This window comes from Protomyctophum parallelum (genome assembly GCF_964188405.1).
Source record: "Protomyctophum parallelum genome assembly, chromosome: 1".
In the NCBI taxonomy this organism is placed as follows: Eukaryota; Metazoa; Chordata; class Actinopteri; order Myctophiformes; family Myctophidae; genus Protomyctophum; species Protomyctophum parallelum.
The window spans coordinates 90692200-90707394 of NC_139697.1; the positions used below are offsets into that span (position 1 = coordinate 90692200).

At 46.3% G+C, this 15195-nt stretch overlaps 1 protein-coding gene across 1 annotated transcript in view; it reads left to right on the forward strand.

The window, feature by feature from the left end:
* The window catches only part of LOC310855471 (rap guanine nucleotide exchange factor 6-like), a 210267-nt gene that overhangs the window by 169685 nt on the left and 25387 nt on the right, over nucleotides 1-15195 (forward strand). The window contains 5 exon segments of the mRNA XM_083760492.1: nucleotides 3202-3369; nucleotides 4440-4655; nucleotides 11599-11810; nucleotides 13327-13413; nucleotides 13416-13470. Coding sequence (XP_083616618.1) covers nucleotides 3202-3369; nucleotides 4440-4655; nucleotides 11599-11810; nucleotides 13327-13413; nucleotides 13416-13470 — 738 coding nt within the window.

The following is a 15195-nucleotide window of genomic DNA, read 5'->3' on the forward strand; positions in this document are numbered from 1 at the left end:
GCTACATCATCACTCCATCAGCCTCCTCTCCTTTGTCATTCTTTTCCTGTACCGACATACAGTAGAAGCTAAGGTTGATAGATGTGGCAGAGAGGGAGAGGCTTAACGTTTAGGGCAGGACCCCCATAGTAACTTTGACCCCTGCTTGCTTTATATTAGGGGAGATGGGATGACCAATGTCCATACCCTATAGGTGGGGTTGGCGAAAGGGCCTTTCTGTGTTGACCTGTGCATGTTCTCCCTAGGGTAGGTACCCTCACAAAAGAAAACATGCAGTAATCTTGGGCTCTATACTGCCTCCTCCCCTGGCGTCTGATGGAGGAGAAAGGAACTGGTTGGAATAACGTCTTTAGAATGGGTTATAAAATCGTGGGATATAAAGTAAATCTCTCCCCCCCTGTCCTCCCACTTCTCCTGGTCTCCTGGTCTCCTGCGTGCGTGCAGTAGGCAGGTAGCACATCAGACTCATCCCAACTAGGTTAGCATGAATATTTCATCCTCTGACTGGAGCCCTGCAGACTGCACGGCACGGCAGGAATTATTCATGTGTGTGCACGTGCAGGCATGCACATGCACGCCTTCACACATTCACCCACGCACGTACACACAGACGCACACATACACACACAGACACAGACGGCTGTCACAATTATTACATAATAATATATAATCGTTTGGGCAATCAGCCTCAGGGTCCCGTGGGACCCTGAGGCTGATTGCCCAAACGCGCTGGTCCTCCCTTTTGTGTAATGATCTTTGCCATGCCTTAAAGCTTAGAATAAAGGCTTTTTGTGGATCCTCTTATTTATTTTCATAATTATACCTCGCCAACGAGCACCTGTATTCAGTTGGACCACGGCAGCGCTCCCTTCCTCTATTCAACGTTTGTATAAAATTATTATATTGAATCATTTTAACATCAGGAATGTCTTGGTATATTTAAGTCATTTGACATATCTTCCCTGTGCAATTAGTGAATTTGAGGCCTCAAAGGCAATCTGAATATATATTTTTTAATGTATATGTTGTCCAATGTTCAACACCAAAAACATGATTACATCATGAATCGCAATTATTAGTAGGACAATTAATCGTCAACTTAAATGTGTGATCGGCACAGCAGTACAGTAACAGTACAGTTATACAATAGTGCCAAAAGTGGTCCTGTGTATTCAATTCATCAAGACATACAGACATACAATCTCTCTCTGTGTGTGTCTCTCTCTCTCTCTCTCTCTCTCTCTCTCTCTCTCTCTGTCTGTCTGTAGTGAATCTGGCAGGGAATAGTCATGCCCACAGCACCACGATTTATACAAGCTGCCAAAACCAGGGGATTTCCCCAAGCTCACACACACACACACACACACACACACACACACACACATACACACACATACGCACGCACACAAGTGCCTCTCTGACTTGGAGTCCGTTCCAGTGGCATAGTTCCAGTGCTCTCACCCTGGGCCAGTTCCATAGTTCTATATTCACTGTGTCATTAATCCTCTCGTCTCCACCTCTCCTTCCAGTTGTGTCTAGAGAGAGAGAGAGAGAGAGAGTTGGCACTCTGACAACTTATGGCCCACTTGACATATGCTGTGTGTACCAGGGATGGGCACATTAGTGCTCCATTAGGAGCCATATAGAGAGGGGGGTGGAGGGCAGGAAAGCCAAGCCAAGCATACATTAGATTTATATTTATAAATGCACAGCAACACATTATGCGCTGTGATAAATGACCCCCCTGTTGGATGCACTCCCAGAGCAAGCTGCACAGTATGGAAGATCAAACCTATAGGGTTATCCAGAGTCCAGACCACTGCAGTTTGTCTCCACAACATTCTAACGCTTAAATGTATACCACGCATCTTGTGTTGGTCGGCACTCTGCGCGTTCCGGCACACCACACCATTATGTGATTAAGTATAAATGGGACTTCACTTATAAAACTGGGAAAGTACCCTCACACAAAAAAACATGCAGTAATCGTGGTCTCTATACTGCCTCCCCCTGGCCAGACGGGAACTGGTTGGAATAACGTGTTCCTTCCACACGCTACGTCCTATCGGGGAAACTCCCCCCTGTCAGGTGATAAGAAGTGGTCTGTTAACTCCTCATGCATTGAAGGAAGCATGAGCTCAGTTCGGGGCTCTCCCCATGCTGGCAGCTAGAGGGAGAGTAGCGCCCAGGATTACAGCTTAGGCAATTGTCATCGGGTGAAATAAAAATAAATAGCAGATGTACAAACTTTGTGCTTGTAAGCTTGTGCTTATGCATTTGAGCTTGTAAATCTGCAACAAGAAAAAACGTTTGAAAAATCTTGAATCATGAGAACTTCTTCTTAATGGGTTGAGACGGGTTGGTCTCATTGCACATTTTTTGATCTGAACTAGGCTTAAGAGAGTAAGAGAGGCTGTAATCTGTCAGTGGCTGTCAAGGGGGAGTGTTCCTCCCTTTCCCAGAGCCCATCTGTGCCCAATTCAGACGAAATGTGAACGAGGTAAACCCTGCAGAAGATTTGTCAGGAGACAGAGATGGTTCTGCGATACATCGGATAGATTTTATCGGCCCCCAAGCATCTGCCGTGAACCTGCTGTCTGTGTTCACTTGTGCACAACAGTGTCTTGTTCTCATCGCCGAAACAAAGATGAAACATTTATGAATGTAGTTTAAGTGGGATACTTAACGTAGCGTCTATTTCCATCGCTTAAAGGGACACTTCACCCTTTTTGCAAAATAATATATGTTAATGTGTTTAGAAGATTGAGAACACTTTCCTGGTTTTTTTTATGCGTGTAATATGTGGTTTTAGATATTTTAGATTTTAGCAGTGAGCCCAGTGTCTCTGATGTCATGGACACTGTGATCACTTACTTCCTGGACTACATGTTGTCTCAGTAAGACAGCCCTCCCCCTATCCACAAGGAGGAGCAGTGCAACAAAGCATTATGGGAATTGTAGTCAGGGAGTAAGTGAGCCCAGTGTCCATGACATCAGAGACACTGGGCTCACTGCTAAAATCAAAAATATCTAAAACCACATATTAAACACATGGACCCCAGGAAAGTGTTCTAAATCTTCAGACATTGACATATATTTCTTTGCTAAAAGGGCTGAAGTTTCAGCTGAAACTTTGAAGGATCAGTTTGACTGGGACAGTTGTTTTGGTACATCTTCACCCATCTCCTCCTCCTCCTGCAGGTATTACCTGAAGAACAACATGGAGACGGAGACTCTGTGTTCGGACGAGGACGCCCAGGACCTCCTGAGAGAGAGTCACATCATGCTGCTGCAGCTCAGCACGGTGGAGGTGGCCGCCCAGCTCTCCATGAGAGACTTTGATCTCTTCAGGAACATCGAGTCCACAGAGTGAGTATACTGTAGTACAGCTGCCCAATCCCCAGTGCTAAAAGCCGCAATCTGTACGTTTCATCGCGTCCTGACCCGGGATTCCAACGAGGAATCGCCCCGTTTCTGTTTTCCTCCCAGAACTTTCCCCAGTGAGGGGTTGGTGGGAGAGGCTGGACAGCAGACAGCTGGACTTTGAATTTCTCTAACTATAAACTTTCATGACAGCAGACAGCCTAAGTACAAATATAATTTATGAAAAGCTACTACAGTAGCTCTGTTCACAGAAGTTGTTGTAGAATATGTGGGGATTATCTGACGAGGTACCATTTGAGTGGGCAAAACCTTACATATACTAAATAATACTAAATTGTTTATAGGGTCAATATAAGTCAAATAATATAGCCTTTCCACAGGAGTATCTTTTTATATTTTTCCAAAAAGAATACAAACAGCCAATAGCATATTACAAAGTTATCCCCCTCACTGGTGAAAATTCCGGGAGGAAAAACGGGCAAGCACCGGGGCGAGTAGTCCAGTATTCCTTTCGAGAGGGAATCCCTGCTCCCGCCTCCCCACAACCCCCCATTGACTAGTCAGTCAGGGTTAGTGATCTATACTGTATGTAAAACAAACTCCATTAGCCATCACTCTAAATAGCCAGCCCCCCCACCCCATAGTCAAAATTGTATGTGTTACAGATTATACTAATTCAGGCTCTGTTCCATTTAGTTTGCAGTGGTTCTCAAACCTTTTAGTTTCAAGGACCCTCACTCTGAGAGTGTACAAATGGGACCAAATGGACCCTTACGTGTCCATTTGGTTCCATTTTACACACCCGCACAGGGCCATTTGGAACCCACTCAAGGACACTTTGAGACCCTCTGGTGTAGCAGTGTTTCCACTGAGCCAACACAATAGCAGCACCCTGACTCTGTTTGACCAGAATGGAACAGAGCCCTCATTAGTATCAGCGGTAACACCTGTGAAGGAAGTAGGGAAGGGGCCCAAGTTCTTTCCTAAATGGCGTGTATACATTATAGCCCTTTGAACCCTGTTTACCCCCTCTCTCTCTCCCTCGCCACCTCCAGGTACGTGGACGACCTGTTCAAGCTGGACTCGGCGACGGGCAGCGGTCACCTGAAGCAGTTTGAGGAGGTGATCAACCAGGAGACCTTCTGGGTGGCCACGGAGGTGCTGAAGGAGCCCAACGCCCTGAAGAGGATGAAGATCGTCAAGCACTTCGTCAAGATCGCCCTGCACTGCCGCGAGTGCAAGAACTTCAACTCCATGTTCGCCATCATCAGGTTGGGACTGCTCTGTTACTGTGTGTGTGTGTGTGTGTGTGTGTGTGTGTGTGTGTGTGTGTGTGTGTGTGTGTGTGTGTGTGTGTGTGTGTGTGTGTGTGTGTGTGTGTGTGTGTGTGTGTGTGTGCGTGTGTGCGCGCGAGCCCATGTGCGTGCACTCGCATGTGTTTTGGTGGGCTGCAGGTTGGGTGAATGCATGCATGTAAGTGATTTCACGTTCTGAATGTGTGCATGTGTGTCTTTATGTCTGCTTTTATAAATGTGTGGGTTAATGGTGTGTGTGTGTGTCACGCGTGTGTGTGCGACTATGATCGTATGCTTTATTCTGTGTGTGTGTGTGTGTGTGTGTGTGTGTGTGTGTGTGTCTATCACAACCCCCCCCCCCCCCGCCCCCTGGTCTGACTCTGTTCCCCCTGCATGCATGTGAGCTTTGCATTTATGCTGTTTATGCTTGTTTGCATTTGTGAGCACCCCCCAACCCCCCCCCACACCCCCACCCCCCTTCTTCCATAATGAGGTTCAGTCTGACAAAGCCCCCCCACCACAGTCTGTCCCCCTACATGTCTGTCTGTCTGTCTGTCTGTCTGTCTGTCTGTCTGTCTGTCTGTCTGTCTGTCTGTCTGTGTGTGTCTCTCTCTCTCTCTCTCTGCCAGATCATTGCATCAACCCATTCGCCATTCCCCTCTGACCGCACTCGATCTGGCTCCTTCTGTCTGCCTTCAAGACACACACACACACACACGCACGCACACAACACACGCACACACACACGCGTTGTACTACACTTGTGAGGACATCGACATTTTGGACGGAGATTTTGTAAATGGCATTTTTAGCATTTCCGGACATGACGTGTCTTCTGCGTCATGTTGTGTGTCTGTAGATCCGCTATCGTCGGTGTGCGACACACGCGCTCAACTGAAACTGAACTAAACTCTATAATGCCTAATCGTAAAACCTGAATCTAAATCTTTTCCTAATTGTAAGCCTAAATAACAATTTACAATTTACAATTACAATTTAGGCATTTAGCAGACGCTCTTAATCCAGAGCGACTTACAATAATCAGGAACAAAAGCATGGGAATACATCACAAAAGCATTTATCATAAAACATGCGTAAGCTAAGAAAGTAACAGTGGAATATCTATATTATGAGACTATACATATAAGCTATATATATACTACTATGCTATACAGTACATATGTACTATGGCGTGCTATGACTATATACAATGCAATTATAGTGCCGTCTACATAACATGCTATAAGTCTGTATCAGATGCTATCTAAGTCTACAGAAATGCTATCTAAGGGGGTAGGGTTATGGGCCATGATGCTATGGGCCATGATGGAGTCTAAAAAGGTGGGTTTTCAGACTACGGCGGAAGATTGGGAGTGATGCTGCAGTTCTGCAGCATCACTCCCAATCTTCCGCTGACTGCAATGGGAAGTGCATTCCACAGTTTTGGAGCCAGAAGGGAGAAGAGCTTGGGACGTGTGGAGCGTTGTCCTGGCGTTTTTAGTGAGGGTACTTCCAGCTTCCCTGCGTTGGCTGATCTGAGTGTGCGGGAGGGTTTGTAGGGTTCAATCATACTTGCAAGATATGGGGGAGCCATACCTTTGGTTGCCTTGAATGCCAGCATCAGAGTTTTGTATTCTGTGCGGGCAGCGACCGGGAGCCAGTGGAGGGAGCGGAGCAGGGGGGAGACATGTGAGAATTTTGGCTGGTTGAAGACCAAGCGAGCTGCGGCATTTTGGATCAGCTGGAGAGGCTTAAGTGCACATGCTGGTAGGCCAGTAAGGAGGGAGTTACAATAGTCGAGTTTTGACAAGACTGTTGTCTGGATTAGGAGCTGGGCTGATTCCTGTGTGAGGAACGGTCTAATTCGTCGTATATTATAGAGTGTGAACCTACAGGATCGAGTGACAGCTGTGATGTGAGCTTTGAACGAGAGCTGACTGTCCAGGACAACACCGAGGTTCCTGGCTGTTTGGACAGACGTTACCAGGGCGTTGTCTACGGAGATAGTTAGCTCCCGCATAGGGCAGGACTTAGCTGGGAAGAAGAGAAGCTCAGTCTTGTCTGGGTTCAGCTTGAGGTGATTGGAGGACATCCACTGTGAGATGTCAGCCAGGCATGCAGTGATGCGCTCTTCTACCTGAGTGGCAGAGGGGGGGAAGGATAGAAACAGTTGCGTGTCATCGGCGTAGCAGTGGTAGGATATATTGTGAGCAGAGATGATAGTGCCAAGGGATTTAGTGTACAGTGAGAAAAGAAAGACAATAACAATTGGTTTTAACCGAAAATCAGTGAATTATGTCCTGAGGAGAAGGAAAATTGTCCTCACAATATCTGTTTCTAAAGTTCTGCTACACTCTTGGGGACATTTGACCCTCACAAGTATAATAATACAAGTACAATACACACACACACACACACAGTACACACGTCCCCCGGCGGCGGCGACGGGCTCACTTATTGTTTGTTGTTGTTGTTGTTGTTAATCCAGTCTGCTCTCTGTGGCCGTGGATGGATGTGAGATTGAGCTGGGCGTGTGTCTGTGTGTGTGTGTGTGTGTGTGTGTGTGTGTGTGTGTGTGTGTGTGTGCGCGTGTGTCAAGTCACTTGTCTTCAGAGCTGTTTGATGTGTGCGAGCAGAGACAGAGTATGAACTCAGTTGTTCTGTCTCTCTCTCTCTCTCTCTCTCTCTCTCTCTCTCTCTCTGCTGACAGTGATTATTCTGATGTCTGCTGTGGCCTGTCTCTCTCTCTCTCTCTCTCTCTCTCTCTCTCTCTCTGCAGCAGTGTGTTCTATAGCAGTGTGTGTGTGCAGTAATGTCCAGGGTCATGTTGCTGAATAGGACGGAGCTTAATATTCTCATTAAGTTGTGTGACTGTGTGTGTGACTGTGTGTGTGTTTGTGACTGTGACTGTGTGTGTGGCCATAGGCCAAACCACTTGAACCACCAGCGTCGATATTCTGGCCGGGAACATTAGATGGAAGAAATGGTGAGAGACAAGTACAGTTTTAAATCCAGTCTAGTTCTCTAAGAAAGGGATGCACGCACGCAGGCACGCACGCACACACACACACACATACACACACACACACACACACACACACACACACACACACACACACACACACACACACACACACACACACACACACACACACACTCCGGGGGGTCTAAGTGGTCAAGACCCCCCTGCGCTACGCTCCAGTAACAGTGTGTTCTCTGCTGTTAGACAGCAGACAGTTCAGTGCAGCAGTGTCTGACCTCCATGTTCTCCTCACAGCAGGCTGTCCTCCTCAGCCATATGGAGAGACTGGAGGAGACAGCCTTGTCAACACCCTGCCCCCCCCCCCCCCCTCCCATTCCGCAGGGACCCCCAGTTTAATATGCATTAGGCCACAGAACTCCGATTTGATACCATTTAAACAATAAATAAATAGATCTCTGGGATCTCAAACTACACATACTCAAGTATATAGTTTAATTACGACAGTGAACTGTAAGGGTCCATTTGTACAGAGTTACAGAGCTCTAAGGGTCCATTTGGTTCCTATGAATCCTTTACCTGGAACCCCCAGGCAAAGTGTGTGTGTGTGTGTGTGTGTGTGTGTGTGTGTGTGTGTGTGTGTGTGTGTGTGTGTGTGTGTGTGTGTGTGTGTGTGTGTGTGTGTGTGTGTGTGTGTGTGTGTGTGTGTGTGTGTGTGTGTGTGTGTGTGTGTGTGTGTGTGTGTGTGTGTGTGTGTGTGTGTGTGTCTCTCGTGTGTGTCTCAGTCTCTCGTGAGTCTCCCTCTGTACCCTTCTTGAAGGTACACTAAATGGTGTCTAATGAGCCGTTCCACAGGCTGTTGTGGAACACTTAGAACCATCATCTCAGGCTGGACTCCCAGGAACCCTGCAGTACTGTCTAACACAGCTCCCAGCATGACAGGGAGAGAGAGAGGAGGCGGCGGCGGTGGCTCAGGGGTAGAGTGGCTGGATGGTAACCGCAAGGTTGCCAGTTCGATCCCGGGCTCCCCCAGAGTTAGTGTCGAAGTGTCAAGACACTGAACCCCTGATGTGCTGCTTGGTGCCTTCTGCCTTGCATGGTTTCCGCCGACATCAGTGTATGAATGTGTGTAAATGGGTGAATTGATGCACAATCTATGTAAAGCACCTTGTATAAAGGCACTATATAAATGCACCATTTACCATAGAGAGAGAGAGAGAGAGAGAGAGAGAGAGAAAAGGGGGGTTAGAGAGAGAGCGGGGTGGAGAAAAAGAACAGGGAGAAACTGAGAAAAGCAGAGGCATCATTTCTGGAAAGAATTGGAGGGTGGTGCACCGTATTTCAAAAATAGTAAAAATAGCAACGCAACGTAATTCAATGCATGATGTGAGCTTGTAGATGTGCTATTTTTGAACAATTTAAAAGTGATTGAGAGAATTGGGTCACAAAGAAAACAGTAAGACGCATTCTCTGAGGAGAATGCGTCTTACTGTTTTCTTTGTGACCCATTTTTGGAATCACGGTACAACTTTGTTGTAGTGCACTTTCTGCAGCGCTTGCGTTGTCGTCTTACCGACTCAGGGAACAACACATGATGTCAATGAGCTGCTTAGCTAACTCCGCTGCAATACCCCTTGAATTGTGTGCACTCACTCTGTCCCTTTCACAATCCACTATGAACGACATTCAGTGAAGGATGCATGTCAGTGCGCGAAGCTATCTGGGGTTGGTTGTTCATGTTGCAAGCAACACAGGATGGGTTCAACCACAGTTCACCCACAGACAGCATCTCCAAACTGTGTTAAAGGTTGTCGTGTCCCCAGAGAGAGGAACACTGATGCAGAGATTACACAAACAACAATACAAAACAATAAAACTAATTCAGAACAAACAATTTAAACGGTTAAACGTTGACGGCTATAAGTTAAAACAGTAATACACAATTATTAAGTATGTTCCTAAAATGATGCTAGGTTGTTCAGTTTAAGTTCTTGTCGTAAAAGATTCCAAGAATTGGGTGCACCAATACTGAAAGCAGGTGTGTGTGTGTGTGTGTGTGTGTGTGTGTGTGTGTGTGTGTGTGTGTCTGTGTGTGTGTGTGTGTGTGTGTGTGTGTGTCTGTGTGTCTGTGTGGGTGGGTGGGTGTGTGTGCACCAACTTACTATGTTTCATTATCTCTTGACACCACTGATCCCTGTCTCCTACAAACACAGACCCACACACACACACACACACACACACACACACAGCCTTGAGAGTCGTTCAAGATGACCAGCTAGAAAACATTCAGCTGTTGTCAAAACAACAGGAAGTACATAATTGTCGTCTTAGATGTCCTAGGGCTGTATCGGTTCCCCGTTGAAGCATTAAATGTTATCGCAACAATCTACTGAACAAACATAATATTCAGCTACTCTGTGAAAGTAATAGAACAGTCTGGAACTTAACATCTGATGACCCCCCCCCCCCTTCTTTGCGTACTGTGTGTGCGCGCGCGCACGCCTGTACGGGTGTGTGCGCACAGCTCTAATCGCAAGGGAATCAGAGGAGATAATTGTAGTGTTCCTCTGAGCTGTTTTGTGCTGATTTGATTTCCTCCCATACAGTTAAAAGCTGCTGACCTCAGCTGTTTTGTGACGTTACGTTCTCTCTCTCTCTCTCTCTCTCTGCTTTTATATGAACTGTTCTGATCTCATCATGTCCTCTGTTCCCTGTTCTGACATTATGTCTGTTCTGGTCACGTTCTTTATTCCCTCCTCTCCTCTCAGGGTGTTGCTGGGTGTGTGTGTGTGTGTGTGTGTGTGTGTAGGAATTAGTGATGTGTTAAAAGATGGCAGAGCCAAATTGCTTTAATTGCAGCTAACTGCAAGTGTCTCTCTCTCTCTCTCTCTCTCTCTCTCTCTCTCTCTCTCTCTCTCTCTCTCTCTCTCTCTCTCTCTCTCTCTCTCTCTCTCTCTCTCTCTCTCTCTCTCTCTCTCGGTGGCCTGCCTGCGCAGCACGTGGGAGAAGTTAGCTTTAGTTAATTACCTTCTCTCTCTCTCTCTCTCTCTCTCTCTCTCTCTCTCTCTCTCTCTCTCTCTCTCTCTCTCTCTCTCTCTCTCTCTCTCTCTCTCTCTCTCTCTCTCTCAGTTATGCGGGAACACCTACTGAGGGACAAAAACATACTTTCTGGCCATGACAGCTCATACATCCAAAACAGAAAAGTCCTATCTGATTGTTAAACTCACTCTGCCACTGACTTTGCCACTCCATTTGCCACTCACTTTATGCATGTGCATACCTTAGAGTATATATGAATAGATGACATCCGAGTTCTCCTTCCATCCACTTGCATTAAGGTGCTCAAAAGCGCATGAGGCAATTTCACTCCTTCTTCCGGGTCGGAACAGAGTGCATTCTGGGATGGATTTGCCCCAAACACATGAACGCGCTGCCGTTGAACGTGCACGAACGCACACGAGCGTGCTGCCGTCGTGAACGTGCACAATGATAGTCAACAGACCAGCACGTTCATGTGTTTGGGGCCAGGCTGCAATACCTTCATTCGGCCACTATGTCCATTTCGCCTCAGGGTTTCCGCTGCGTGCCTTCTCTATTCATATATACTCTAAGGTGCATACCCTCTATTTCAAATGACACTGATCATCACCTGTATCGCTTCTTTAACCTCCTGCCACCCGGACAACGATACAGAACCTTGCCATGGAAAAAGGTCCGTTTCAGTAGGTGTTTTGTTCCCTCAGCCATCACAGCATTAAACAAACTGCCCCGCCGATAGGATGGTTCTGTATACTGTGGGGACCTCATGTTTTTGCATTGTCTTGGTGTTATGTTCACTGTGTTGTTTTTGATCTGCGTGTTAGAACATACTGTGATGAATATCCTTCGGGACAATATAGATTATTCTTATTAATCTCTCTCTCTCCCTCCCTCCCCTAGTGGTCTGAACCTGGCCCCCGTGGCCCGCCTGCGCAGCACGTGGGAGAAGCTGCCCAGCAAGTACGAGAAGCTGTTCTCGGACCTGCAGGACGTGTTCGACCCGTCCAGGAACATGTCCAAGTACCGCAACGTGCTGAGCAGCCAGAGCATGCAGCCGCCCATCATCCCCCTGTTCCCCGTGGTCAAGAAGGACCTCACCTTCCTGCACGAAGGTAGGAACAAACCCCCATACTGGTACACGGGATACAGAGAGAGTGTCAGGATGACATATGGGCCGTCCTGTAGTTTGAGGGGCGGTACTCAGCCGATGCTAACAAAGTTAGTTAACGAGTTAATGAAATTCACAGATTTCCGGGTCTAAGAAAAACCTAACTAATAATAACCATATCTAACCAGCAAACAAATATCACAATCGTATTACTGTTGTCCATTAGCACCAAACATTAAAGGTATATTCAGTGATTTCACTCAAAAATAACCTTAGGTTTCGTTTTTGGCTGTGGGACCCAGCCTTTCGTCCAATCAGGATAGAGAGTCAAAAACGAAACCTAAGGTTTTTTGACCCCCCAGGGGTTAACTGGGGACAGGGAGGAACTCCTTATATGGCCAGCACACTCTATAGTAGGGAGGATTATCACAACAAAACAAAAAAATAAGTGATATTTGAATAAAGTGAAATCACTGAATATACCTTTAAAGCTACAGATTAATAGAAAGGTAATATAATATATAATATTATCAACAAAATAGCAAATACAAATAACAATGATCTGTAGATTATATATATATATTTTTTTTTAAGATATTTTTTTGCGGCTTACGCCTTTTATTGATTTTTGAAGGGACAGACAGTAGGCTGACAGGAAACGGGAGAGAGATGGGGGAAGACATGCAGTAAAGGCCGTGTCGGGTCCGGGAGTCGAACCCGCGGCACACTTGCGACTGGATTACCAGTCCGGTGCCCAGACCGTTACGCTACGGCCTGGGCCGATCTGTAGATTATATTAACACTATACTTGCCTTAGTCCTTCAAGCACTACCTCTACTGTACGTTAGTTTCTCATTCAAATGTAAAAAAATATAAATTTAAGTATGCAAAGCACATGCATTTCTTTGTGAAATCAAAGAAGCTGGAAAGCTAAAGGTTAAGCGTGAGGTGGAGGACATCTTGTTTTTTCCCCCCTGCTTCCTCTGTACCAAGCAGAAGGTCAACTTCAGACCCACTCAGGAGTTTACTTCTGCTATCAGCTTATTGTCAGCCTAGAGTATCAGAGATACAACAATGCTTTCCCATTAGTTTAGGTTTAGTTTTTTTCTTTTTTACTTCCCCTCGCTCGCTTTCAGATAACCATACAGCCCAACCGTCACAACCAACAACCTTTGACTTCCCGTTTCTTCTGGCATTATCTTATAAACATGTCCAAGTTAGGAACGGAGGAAGAGATGTATTATTGTGCAAGTTCAAATCGGACGTGACACACGTGATGGCCTGAGCACCAGCTAGGGGAACAAAGGAAATGATAAGTAGAGGACAGGAACAGGGCTGTGCATTAATGTGAAGAAGACTCTTATGACTCATACGTCTTATCAGTAAATAAGACATATTGCATACTCACTGGCTCTGTATCTGCCCGGATGTGTGTATGTGTGTGTGTGTGTGCGCGCGCACGGGTGCATGTGCTTGTGTGTACACCTGTGTGTGTGTGTGTATTATGCATGACTTCCCAGGCAACGACTCTAACGTGGATGGTCTGGTGAACTTCGAGAAGCTGAGGATGATCGCTAAGGAGATCAGACATGTGGTTCGAATGACCTCGGCAACATGGACCCCGCGCTGATGTCCGACAGAGTAGGACCTCCATCTCACACCGCGTAGCTCTCTCTACTAGCTTTATCCCCTTCTGTTGGAGAACAGATAACCGGAGTCTGTACTGTACTCTGTACTGTATGTACGATGTATACTAATATCACTGCGTAGAGATTAGTCTCGTCCCTCTCTGTAGTCACTAGTCAGTATTAGACTCTTTTTTTGCAGTGTCCCGCCCCATATTTGCGTACTGGGCCCTGGTTGGTTATACCCGGTTCCAGACGAATCTGGTTGGCTCGTCACCACTTCGGCCGTGACGTCCTCCTACAATTAACCCATTCTGAACGGGAACCCATTTCTGCAGATCTACAAGCTCATAGCGCGCCACCGAGTGGCGCGATCAGGGGGCAGTCAGCCAGATATTTCGTGAAGCACTTTTGAAATCGGACTTCCTGAAAGTTCATATAATGGCCTGTTGTGCCGCTGGACTGGACTTGACCCAAAAAGCCCCATAGCTCCATAGAGCCCATGTATTTGGCCCAACTTCACCTAGACTGTATTACCTTAATAAACATGGTCATGATACTTCTGCTTCCAGTCCAGGGGGGCAGTCAGACAGATATTTTGTGAAGCACTAAGGAAATCGTAGTTCATATAATGGCCTGTTGTGCGCTGTCATGGGACCAGAAAAACCCATAGCCCATAGAAGTCCATGTATTTGGGCCAACTTCACTAGACTGTATTCCTTAATAAACATGGTCATGAATACTTTCTGCTTCCAGTCACTAGTTAAAGTCTCATTTCTAATGTCATAATATTCTTTTTGGAAATTATGGTCCCATTATAAATAAATTACCATAAAGTCGCGTATGTTCTGAGGGGCGTGGCTACCGTTACAGTCTATGATCGGGATCCCCACCCACTCGAGTCAAAATAAAAACCAACGGAGAAGAAGGGGGGAAGTCCCGGCTCGTTGTCTGGGCCAGCCAATGGCCAGCTGGGCCAGAACGGATCAAGAAAGATGGCGACTTACAGTGCATAGAGTGCAAGGAATTTCAGGCTTCATTTTACGTTCATGTTAGACCCGGGGAACGCTTTGTCCATATTTTTACAGTCTATGGGTGCGCTACGAGCTTGTAGGTCTGCTATTTTGAAAAATCGAAGAACGACTGACATTTTTAGAATCTGATCTCAGGTCAGAATGGGTTATTCAGACCAGTGTGTGTCCAGTGAAACCTCGTATGAATCTGATCTCAGGTCAGAATGGGTTAAGAGGGCCAGACTTATCTGCCTGGGGCAATATGCATCGCAAAGGCAGATGAATGCTGGCTATGCGAGGCTGCGATCGACTTGGCACCTCGCGGTGGACAAAAGAAAACAAACTCCTGTCGATCGATTTCCGCGTGCTTGCCTTGGAAAGAACTTGCCTACCGCTGATACTATCAAGGCTCTGTTTCATTCTGGTCAAACAGAGTCGGGGTGCTGCTATTGCGCGTGTTGGCTCACTGGAAACACTGGTGTCGCAGAGTGGGTTCCAAATGGCCTCGTACGGCTGTGTAACTCTGAGAGTGTACAAATGGACCAAAATGGACCCTATGTTCATATATATATATATATATGTTTTATACATTGAAAACTTTAAATGGACATTCTTCATAACGAGTACTTTCTACTTTTGGTACTTTAAGTACATTCTGATGTCAATACTTTTACTCGTGTGCATTTGAATACCAGACTTCTACTTGTACTTCTACATTGCAGTATTGAACTTTTACTTAAGTAAAACATTG